The 12,277-nt window shown below is 42.7% G+C and overlaps 1 protein-coding gene across 1 annotated transcript in view; it reads right to left on the reverse strand.

Moving 5' to 3' along the window:
• Nucleotides 1–213: 213 nt before the first annotated feature.
• MTURN (maturin, neural progenitor differentiation regulator homolog) overlaps nucleotides 214–12,277 on the reverse strand; it is a 33,025-nt gene continuing 20,961 nt past the window's right edge. The window contains exon 3 of the mRNA XM_061414238.1: nucleotides 214–5,523. Within this exon, the coding sequence (XP_061270222.1) occupies nucleotides 5,413–5,523 (111 nt within the window). The 3' untranslated portion in view covers nucleotides 214–5,412. The remainder of the gene's footprint in view (nucleotides 5,524–12,277) is intronic.

Consider the following 12,277-nt stretch of genomic DNA (forward strand, 5'->3'; position numbering starts at 1 on the left):
GATTAATGTTTCCAAATACATCAATTATTAACATCTGAATCGTATCAGTGGTTGTTGCAATCACGTCCTCACTCGCCCACTCCCACCCCAGCCAGGCCCCAACAATAGCGACCACAGAGCTGGCTGATGATCCCCAGTTCCCGTCCCCCTTCGGATCAAGTAAGGTGTCCTTTAGGACCAAACGTGGTGGAGACGGTAAACAAGAGGCACATGTCACCAGAGATCGGAAGGCTCTTTAATAGCAAGCGTATGGTAATTACATCGTTGGATGAGATCCTCACCCACAGGGGAGTGAGGAAGGAGCAGGTGTAGACAGGGTTCAGTTTGGGGTTTACACTGCTGAAGCATCTAACGAAGGGCAACAGTTTTTGGCAACCCATTTCACAGTTCTGTAATTTACAAGAGATTTCTTCGAAAAGAAATATAAAGGCAAAGAAAGCATACACACCCTGCATGAAACATTTCTCACCTAAAAAACAAAAGCCCCAAACCGTTCCTTGCTTTTGCTTCTTATGCGGATAGCTCAGCGCTGCTCTCTTACACAAGTGAAGACTGGTTCACAGATGGTTTCAGGTTTTCCCTAGAACTGACGGTTTACTCTCGCCTCTAAAACGCTGAGGAGATACAAAGCACTGCTCTGTATATCATCTGCCTACCTATCAGAAGGTATTTAAAGTAAAAACTGAATCTGAAGAAACAAAAACAAAAGGAAAAAACAGGCAAAGGCAGTTTTTACAAAGAACAGACCGTCAGCTTTCTCCGTGGTACTGAACAACTTGAACGCACAGTTCTCAGCAAATTGTGTTCATTTGTGTGTGGCCTGGCGCCTGCTTTTAACTACTTGTGCCTATTCAACCATACCGTGCTTTAAATGGACTTTCTACAACATGAAATGCTCACGGGTCCTGTTTTTGTAATCCAAATGTGAGTGATATCCAAATGTGATATAAAAGACAACACCTTATTTAACAACCTGCCCAATGAACATGAGCTTTAGCAATATATTTTACCACAGACACCACGTTGCCACGGATACCAGTGGCTACTGGCATTCTGGCAAGTCTGAGAATTAGTCTGCATAAAATCCAGAAGACTTCAGCCTTTCACCTCATACCTGGTATCACCAAGATGACTGATTATGTCTTTATGGAAGAGGATTTGTTTTTAATGCAAAACATTTGAGGCTTGTCTGGTACTCTGGAGACTAACCAATCAGGCAACGGCATCTCTTTGGAGTTAACACTCACTAGAGGGAAGCGGGATCTGGGATCCACTTGCGTTTCAATTGTGCTCTTTCTACAATCCGGGAGCGTGGTGGAGGAGGTGGGCTCTGCCCTCTGGCCAGCAGGGACATTTCTGATACAGACCCTTCTCTGCAGCAGACAGCGAGGTCAATTTCGGTTCTCCTGCCTGCCAGGTGATCAGAGGCCCCTCTCAGATCTGACAGCACTTTGGAAACATAGGCTTCTCTGGCAGGTGGTTTAATGAGGAACAGAACTCCACCAATTTGCAGGCCATCCACTGTCTCCTTGGCTGGTGTGGGGGTGGATTTCTAAAGCCACAAAGCCACCCCCAACTCAGGACTCGCCTCTCAACAGGCAAGCAGTCCCTTATCAGGAAAGCAGGCCCCTGGTGAGATAGCCAGGAAAATAGTTCTCTTGTACTTTATAGAATAACTGCCTCTTGGCTTTATTTATTTAAAGAGTCAGACCCTAACTCTGTCATTCTATTAGACACTTCACTCCTCTCCTCCTACCCCAGGTTAAGTCCTGCCTATTCTTACGTGTCTTCACTCAAACCATGGGAAATCAGGTCTGTTCCTACCACAGCTTCCCCACCTGTACATTTTAATATGCAAGATTTCTAAAATAGAAATTCTGACAATGCTCTAATATCGCAGCTCCCCTGGGTCCAAACACTTTGTGCTCTCATGAACCAGAAGCAGAATTTAGAGATGTACTTGTGCTGGGGAAAGGTTTCTGCTCCTATGTGGACACTGACTGAGAGGAGAGAGGTTTCACTGGCAGACACTGGAAACTTTGATTCTGGCACCAAGACACAAGGAGAATCCCTAAATAAGAGACTTTTCATGTTCTAGACATGGGGGAAAAAGCACTATGTGCTGCTGGGAGCCTGGAAGACTTGGGTGGACACTGGGGTCTCCAGGGTGATCACAGGGATACTATGGGGTCTCACCTCCCTCCAGAATCTGTTCTTCGACTCCCCAAAGTCTCTTCAGTATGATTAGTAGGCAGGGAAAGTAACTGTGTCACCATTAGCAAAATGTTTCTGTGATTCACTCAAACCTGGGATCCAGGTTTTGTAATGTTATCACAGGCATGACTTCACAGTTAGCCCACAGTGATTGATAAGCAACCAACCATCCCCCTTCACTCACCCACCCACACTCACACACATGCCTGCGCATATATACTCAGTCACTTCCTATTACTTCTCTCTCTCCCTGGATGACATGGCAACAAAGTACTCATCTTTCACTATCTCCCAGCTCTTCCTCATGTGAATTCCCCTTCTCGGTTAAGTTAAACTTGTTCTACTTCCAAAGTCCCAGTCTGTCAGGGCACCAGGAAAACCCTTGCCTTCCACAGCAAAGCACACCAACTGGAATCAGTATGTTTTCCATGATCCTGGGGGCCCTCCTTCACCTTCTCACCCAAGGAACAGAATCTCATCAGCCCCTTAGCATCGGGGCTAAGGGGCTGCGAACACTCACAGACCAACACAAACAAGATTCATAAGGTATTTCCTTTGCATTCTTGAAGAGTTTCCTTGACTGTAGCTCTTGATACACACACACAATAAGACAGTTAAGGAAGGGCAGTGGTTCAAGCAGGAAGGCAACCACCACCTGCTTTAGGTGAGTGAAGTCACTGGCCCAAGGTCACGGGCAGAGTCAGGGCTAAATCCAGGTCTCTCTCCTAACTCCTGGGTCTCCGCTCCTCCCATGGTGCCACAGAGCCTCTCCGCTCAGTGTGTTTATGTGTTTGTGAGAGTCTAGCCAGGGAACCGCTTCCATAATGAGAACCACAGGCTGCTGCGTCCCTGACCAGCCAGCTGAGGCTCCACAGTGAGCAGGCTCTAGTGCTACCCGGACAGAGAATCCACAGCGCTGGTGGGTGTGTGCACGTGTGCACGTGTGTCAGCGTGCACTGGAGCGGATACGCACACTCAGAGAAAACGAAGCTTTAGAGGGAACAATCTGATTCGCAAAGTTCTTTGGGGTTTTGTCACAAAAATAAGAAACACACAGCGATGTTCCCCCCAACCCCTGGGGGCAGAACAAAGACCAGATTTCTCCCCGGCATGGAATGGCTGAGTTAATCTCAGCTCGATTTTTATAAACAGAGAACATTTGCATAATGATACCAAAATGCATCTGGTCAAAGCCTAAACACTTTTTTCATAAAATACATTTTATATTAATGTCCATTCCATTTTTGAACATATGTAAATTTAGATTTTTAAGCCTCGAACTACAAAATTTCCAATTTACCTCTGAATGGAGCAAGCTAGTCAAGCGTCTTCATTTTGGTGGCAGAAGTCATCCTTTCGGCCTACTGTGTGAAAATGGAGCTTATGGATCTGGGTGCTACCTATGGGGAGGTGCAATTTCAATCACCTGTGCTCAGGTACACAGCCAATCAGAACACGGGCATGAGAGCAAAGCATGGAGTCTGCTCACCCCACTGGATGAAACCTCAAGGTTTGTTTTGTTAACAGGCTACTCTGAAGGAAATTCATTTCACTTTAAGTTAACCTTTAATATGTCTTTCCAAGAAAAAAAAAAATCAAGACAAAACGTGGGCACTGAAGCACGGATGGAAACCGCGAAATTATTTTACCCGATGACTTAAAACTGCAGGACACCATTTTAACCACAAGCAGCTGTGCTCCTCACAGCACCAATCAATTAAACAGAAATTGTTGAGATAATCAAGTTTACACCGACATGCCTGGAAGATATACAAGACTCCCATGAGCTCTGTGGCCTCTACTGCTGCTTTCTTAATCTAAAACTTTGACAACCCAACAGGCACATGTGTGCATGTTAACAACAGTTCCACCCCAGATGTTATGACTTGTCAAGTGTTGTAAAAGAGGCAGTCCGCATCTTTTATTAAAACCAGAGATGCAGAAGGGTCTAAGAAAAATGAATGTTTTAAATAATTCCATGTTAGCATTGCAAAGAATTTCCCCACTCGGTGTTTGTGGCCAAAAGGTGACAGCAGTGTTTCCAGTTATTATCACAGTTGCTCCTGTGAGTTGTCTATTTTGATCATTAAAACTTCCCCACTGAACCAAGCTAACCCATGATTTAAAAAGTCCCACCTTCATATCACTTTATGACTTCACTGCAATTGAATTCTTCAAAGCACTTGATAACAATTTTTAAATAACTTATAGAGTGGGATCTTTTTCTTGACTTTTTTTGAAAGAATAAGAGATGAATTAAGGAAGTAAAGAAGGATTCCATCATATTAAAAAAAAATTTTTTTTATCCTGGTTTATTTTCCTTTTAAATTCATCTATGGCTTCAAAGTTTAAGTGGCACTTGGAGTCGGGATGTTTTCATAATTTAATAAGTTGCCATCTTGTTATAAAGAGAGAAGGTAAATGTTTCATATGGGGGTGGCTTATAAACATTTTCAAGAAATCAATAATTTATGTCATCCCATTTATATTCTCCACTTTAAAAGTAGCTTTGGAATCAGCATGTTTTAAAATAATTGAACATGCAGGTAATATTTCTACCTAACCATGAACCAGTTGCTCTATACCCAGGTAACTCAGTAATGGCAGGACACTTCAACAAAGGCTTCTTTGCTTCTCTTACCCTCTTAATCCAAAATTAAGTCATTCTCCTTTTCTGCCTGTGTATTTGCACTTGGGCAGTTTTAATGACTAGATATTAAAACTCATGCTTTATAAGCAAAACCTTCCACTTACACACACTTAAAAGGTACATTAAAAGTGCAGACTGCATTTCTTCTCTGCCATGCTTTCCCTCAGTAATGTCACCTGTGATGACTCAACGCATATCCTTAATACATTCAGAGTTCTCGACATTCGAGTCAGCAAATGTTAGTTCTCCAACATAAACTCAAGAGAGAACAGTCAGCCACAGAATGGACTCTAAATTCAAACTGGCAAAGGCTACCGAGACAACTCCATAGAGACCCACTGAAACGGGAGTAAAATTCAGGTCACTTCTGAGCAAAGCTCATCCCAGATATTGTGTGGTCATTAAAAAGGTATTTCATATTAATTTGGATGCTGGGAGTCAGACGTCCTGTTTCGAAGTGCTAATGCAAAATGCTAACCCAGGAGCTCACGACCCCACCCTAGGTACACGGGGCTCACTCTCCTTCTCAGGCGGGAGCCCTTGGAAGTCTACTGCTGACTGACCCCCATCTGGGGGTGGTCCGCTTCTGGCTCCTCCTCTTCCACGTCTGCACTGTACTCCTCAAAAGCGTCGTCATCTGCATCCGGAAGCCCCAGTAACTACAGGGGAGAGAAGAGAAGCAGCTGTGAGTGCCAAGTGGCCAAAAGGCAGGAAGACAACCAAAGGCAGCTAATACAAATTCAACAGCACTGACGACAAGGGAGGCAAGGATACACAATGGAGAAAAGACACTCTCTTCAATAAGTCGTGCTGAGAAAACTGGACAGCTCCATGTAGAAGAATGAAATTAGAACATTCTCTCACATCATATACAAAAATAAACTCAAAACGGAGTAAAGATCTAAATGTAAGACCAGAAACCATAAAACTCCTAGAAGGAAACATAAGCATAACACTCTTTAACATAAATTGTAGCAATATAGTTTTGGATCTATCTCTTAAGGTAAAAGAAATAAAAGGAAAAACAAACAAATGGGACCTAATGGAACTTAAAAGCTTTTGCACAGCAAAGGAAACCACTGACAATACAAAAAGACAACCTACTGAATAGGAGAAATATTTGCAAATTATATGACTGATAAGGGATTAATATTCAAAATACATAAACAGCTCATACAACTCAGTATCAAAAAAAAAAAAACAATCAAAAAATGGGCAGAAGACCTGAGATACAGATGGCCAACAGGCACATGAAAAGATGCTCAACACTGCTAATTATTAGAGAAATGAAAATCAAAACCACAATAATATCAATTCAAACATCAGAATGGCTGTTATCAAAAAGTCTATAAACAGCAAATATTGGAGAGGATGTGGAGAAAAAGGAACCGTACTACACTGTTGGTGGGAATGTAAATTGGTGCAGCCACCATGGAAAACAGGACGGAGGTTCCTCAAAAAGCTAAAAATAGAACTACCATACGACCCAGCAATTCCACTCCTGGGTATGTATCTGAAGAAAACAAAAATACTAACTCAAAAAGACACATGTACCCCAATGTACACAGCAGCATTATTCACAATAGCCAAGATACGGAAGCAACCTAAATGTCCACCAACAGATGACTGGATAAAGAAGACGTGAGACACACACACACACACACTGGAGTTATTACTCAGCCATGAAAAAGAATGAAATTCTGCCACTTGCAACAACATGGATAAACCTAGAGAGTATTATGCTTAGTGAAGTAAGTCAGATAGAGAAAGACAAATACTCTGTTATCACTTATATGTGGAATCTAAAAAATCATATGAATGCATACAACAAAACAGAAAAAGACTCATAGAGAACAAACTTGTGGTGACCAGTAGGGAGAGAGAAGGAGAAAGGGGCAAAACAGGAGTAGGGGGTTCAGAGATACAATTACGTGTAAAGTAAATAAGCAACAAGAATATATTGTATAGCATGGGGGATTATAGTCATTGTTATGTAATAACTTAAATGGATACCTGAAACTAACAGAATGTTGTAAATAAACTATATTTCAATTAAAAAAAATTCAACAGCACTTAACAGGACTCTGTACAGCAGCTATGGATATCTCATGGAAGTCAACTACCTCCGTAATTATTTTCATAAACTTATTTGATGGAAATGTCAATTGCTCAGTGGATTGGTGCTCACAGGGCTAATAGGTTTTATCAGAGAGTCTAGAGAGTCTCTACTTTTAACTATCATCCACATATAATATTTATGCACACACAGATATCTGGGCTGTCAGCAGCAGTACAATGAACAGTGCTGACTATCCCATCAAGATGTTAATATCTATTCCCCTCTATATTTTTTCCTATAAAAATTCATGATGTATTATTCATAACACACATGTAAAAACACAGAAACTACTAAAACATTCAACAAAATGGTTAAAAGAAATTATGGTGCATCCATAAAATGGAATCTTATATATCCACTTAAAGTGATATTTTTGAGTTATCTAATGATATAAGAAAATGTACTGGACTTCCCTGGTGGTCCAGTGATTAAGAATCCACCTGCCAATGCAGGGGACACTGGTTCGATCCCTTGTCTGGGAAGATTCCACTTGCCTCAGGGCAACTAAGTCCACAGGTCACAACTGCTGAGCCCGTGCTCCAGAGCCCCAGTCCCACAGAAGAAGCCATCACAATGAGAAGCCCACATACTGCAACCAGAGAAAGCCCAGGCACAGCAATGAAGACCCAGCACGGCCAAAAATAAATAAAAATAATTTTTAAAAAATGTTCTCATGTGTATAAAAAAGATGATGAAAATTACATTTTCATTATGACACAATTTTTTTTTAAGTATATATAAATGCAAAGAAAAAAAGAGTTCAATGAAATAAGCCCAAATTTTAAGAGCAGTCTTTTAGGCAATGTGACTATGGATAATTTTTTTTCCTTTTGATCTTTCTGTATTTTCCAAATGCTCTATAATTATCATCAGGGAAATTCACAATAAATACACAGTAAACATTTTCTTGAAGCACTGGCTGGTCCTGGTTAGAAACTGTGAGTGCCCCTTGCTGGGTCGGTTCAATAGGGATGAATGCTCTGGTGCGGGCAGGAAGCCATGGCTGTGGGCATCTTGGCCCTGTCTTGTGATCCAGGGCTGCCCTTTCTCACATGTGGCCCCTTGGTTGATCATTTTTAGGCAAGGATCAACCATTTTCAGGCCACTTCACTGAATGGCCCTATGATCCAAATACTAAATGCATTAGAACAAAGCAAGATGGACTGTTCCGTTGACTGCACTGCCTCCCAGCACCCTGCCATCTGCCCCCTTGCCATTCCCTCTCAAAGACTTCAAGGAGGAAAAGGTAAGCAGAGTCCTGACCAAAGTAACACCTTTACCCTGAAGTTCTCAGACCACAACTCTTTACAGGTCTCGGAGAGCCCTCTGAACATACTTGGGACAAAAATCATCTGCCGGGCATCATTGATCATATGATGCACAGGGTCTGCCAAGGCACCACAGCCAACTGCAGACATGAGCTCAGAAGGCTGCAGCTGTCTCAGAGACACTGCTGACTGCGGAGAAGGGCAGGGAGGGCACATCTTGTCTCCACAGTGTGCATCTATCTTGTGTGTGCTGGGGAAAGGGAGAAGCCCCTTTCTCCTACCACTGTCTCCCTTCTTTATCTTAGTGGATGGAATAAAAGGTAAAGCTGCACTCCAAGGAGGGAAAAAAGATGGTTGGTTACCATGAACACAGTTGACTAATATTTCGGTGTTCAGTTTCAAGAGCTGCTGGATGACACAGCAAGGTGAGAGTATCGAATGAACGGTACCACTGAAGTAGCTGATAAAACATAAATATTGTCGCTGTGACCAAGAACTTCAGAGTCACCAAAATGCTAAAAGAAGACTCATAAATTCAATAAGAAATGTAACTTCTCATTGTACTGAAGGGATGCTCCTTGAAAGAGGAATGGTCACTGGATTCCTTTTCAGTTAACAAATCTGACTGGCTGCCTGGAGCCTTGGGTTCAGGACGATTCTGAGGCTCAATGGGGAAGATCCTGTTCAGTCAGCAATGGCTGTCACAGGCACAGAAAGTGCAGCTGAGGCAGGCATCTATATATTGGCCATCTTGTCCTAAAGTGACATGCCATTGATTAGCCTCTGTCATTATACTTTACATAATTCACATGGACCCCAACAGTAGGTATCCCTTAATACCCACCCTCTCCTCAGCTTAGGTTGGCTTGTAGAAGAGGTTCCAGCAAGCCAAGCATGAAACCCTACCCCTCTCCTCTGCCCAGCTTCCCACCTTATCTTGTGTGTGAATCCAAAGCACAAAGGTCTAGGTCCAGAGCATCAGCCACACTGGGAGGCCCTTCTCTTTGGCAGGAAACATTCAGATGCTAACTTGAGAGCTCTTGGGCTTCCAGGAGTGCTAGTGGTAAAGAACCCGACTGCCAATGCAGGAGACATAAGAGACACGGGGTCAATCCCTGGGTAGGGAAAATCCCTTGGAGGAAGGCATGGCAACCCACTCTGGTATTCTTGCCTGGAGAATCCCATGGATAGAGGAGCCTGGTGGGCTGCAGTCCATAGGGTTTGCAGTGTCAGACACGCCTGAACCAACTGAGCACGCATGCATGTACCCCCATCCTTACATATAGAGAGAAAAGAAGTAGCTCTCAATGGCTGTCAGGACATTTCAGGTACCTTAGTAAAGGGTCTGCAGATTCATTGAGAGGTTCTGTGGAAAAGGCACTGGACCTGGCAGCTGGAAGCCAGGGTTCTGGTTGGGGGACCCCACCTTTGCTGAGCCTCAGCGTCCTTCTCTGTAAAGGACAGCTCTCTACTCCAGAGAAACGATGGAGATTAAATGAGAAAGTGAATGTGGCCATGGTCTGCAAACCATAGAGCCTCATATGAATCATCTGGTTACAAAGACTGTCTGTTTCTCATTTTAAAGCACAGCCAGTTCAGTGATTCAAGGGGACTAATGATGCATGAGTAGCCTGTCTCCACCCCCTGCTGCTTCTTCTCTCTTCTACTGGGCTTGCTTCTAGACCCCCTCATGGCTAATCAGTCCTAGGAAGTAGGATGAGAACTAAGAAACTCAGTTCTATCAGCCTCTTCATTTGATTCCCAGGCTTCCATTTCAAGGAACCAACCAATTCTGTCATACTTCAGATTCAATCTAAGAGTTAATATTGGTTAGGCTACTGTGATAGGTACAGTATAAGCAGCTTTCTGTACCTGAATTCCGTACGTCTTCATAATAATCCTATGTGGTAGGTATTATCTCTCCTTTACAAAGAGATGTTGAGTAAATTTGCCCAATGTTACCCAGGAAGCGTCAGAGAAGGATTCAAAACCAGGCCACTGGGTTGTGGACTTCACATAGCTAACCACTAGGCTACCTGGGAGATTCCCTTCTAGCTGTCTATGCTATTTCTTTGGCTGGAGGCTTCAGTGTTTTCAACTGAGTAATAAACATTAAAAAATTCAATATGCAGTGTTAGCATCAACATTTATGAGTATGTACAATTTGGAAGCATGCAGAGGAGAACGAAAAAAGCATAAGAGCAAGAAAGGACACCATACAGAAATGTAATAATCTAGCATTGCCACCTCTGCCTCCACTCTCATCTATGGTAGATAAATCTAACTTCTGGGTTACCAGAGGTGGGGGTGGGGTGGGGAGGGAGAACTGGATGAAGACAATCAAAAAGTACAAACTTTCAGTTATAAGTTATTAATAAATAAATACTAAGGATGTAATGTACATCATGGTAAATATAATTAAACATTGCTGCATGCTATATAAGAAAGTTGTTAAAACAGTAAATCCTAAGAGTTCTCATTACAAGAAAGAAAGGTTTTATTTTCTATTTCATTTTGTATCTATATAAGATGATGGATATTCATGAAACTTACTGTGATAACTATTTTTCATGATGTATGTAAGTCAAATCACTATGCTGTACACCATAAACTTATACAATGCTTTATGTCAATTACATCCCAATAAAACTGGGGGGAAAAAGAATAGATTGAAGAGCCAGACTGGAAAAAAAATAAATTTAATTACTGCATCCAAAATTTTAACAGTCAAGAAGACATATCAGAAACAGGAGTATAAACATATTGGGAAGAATCCTGAGTCCTTGCTTTAACTGCACCCACACATTCTTATAAGGAAAAAGACAGGCCAAGAAATCCTGTCAAGTATATTTAAATTACTCCTGATAGAATCATTCACTTTTATTTTAGTAAAATTTTTTCACTTTCCTGGAAAAAAATCTTTATGATTGCTCTGGACAACAATGATAACATTCCCAGGGTCTTGCTCCTTCGGAACTTTCTCTGAACACATAGGGACTACTGGAGTCTACCCATCCTAACAGGGTTGTACCTAATGGGCAGCGATGCCAATCCTTGAGAACTAAAGCTCTTTGGACCCATGAGAGTATTGGTTATCTGCAAAACTAACTCCAGGTCTTTTTAAAGGTGGTATAAAGGTTCGTCTAGTCAAGGCTATGGTTTTTCCTGTGGTCATGTATGGATGTGAGAGTTGGACCGTGAAGAAGGCTGAGCGCCAAAGAATTGATGCTTTTGAACTGTGGTGTTGGAGAAGACTCTTGAGAGTCCCTTGGACTGCAAGGACATCCAACCAGTCCATTCTGAAGGAGATCAGCCCTGGGATTTCTTTGGAAGGAATGATGCTGAAGCTGAAACTCCAGTACTTTGGCCACCTCATGCGAAGAGTTGACTCATTGGAAAAGACTCTGATGCTGGGAGGGATTGGGGGAAAGAGGAGAAGGGGACGACAGAGGATGAGATGGCTGGATGGCATCACTGACTCGATGGATGTGAGTCTGAGTGAACTCCGGGAGTTAGTGATGGACAGGGAGGCCTGGCGTGCTGCGATTCATGGGGTCGCAAAGAGTTGGACATGACTGAGCAACTGATCTGATCTGATCTGATCAACTAGCTGAGGCTGAAATCAGTTGGCATTTAGCATCTGCTATCTCTGAAGGTGGCACTCAAGCACGCAGACTCTACTGTCTTTATAAAAGGAGACAGTATCTAGGCCTTGGAGTGCATGGTCAACCAGCTAGGCATCTGGGGCTTCCAGGAAGAGCCCTGTGGCTTCTGAGGTCCCTGTAAGCTCCTTACAGAGGACTTTTTGAAGCAGCATTTCTCATACTTTGCTGTGTACATGACTCACCTTGGGATCTACCTAAAAGGGAGACTATGATTCAGTGGGTCTCAGGTGGGACCCAAGATTCTGCTTTGCTAACAAGCTCCCAGGTGATGGGGATACTGCTGATCCAGAAACCACAGTCTGAGTACTGAGACTCTAAAGCATTTGGGAAATTTGTCACTGTTTATCTTAAGCCCGGAGAA

Source organism: Bos javanicus, chromosome 4 (genome assembly GCF_032452875.1).
Source record: "Bos javanicus breed banteng chromosome 4, ARS-OSU_banteng_1.0, whole genome shotgun sequence".
In the NCBI taxonomy this organism is placed as follows: domain Eukaryota; kingdom Metazoa; phylum Chordata; class Mammalia; order Artiodactyla; family Bovidae; genus Bos; species Bos javanicus.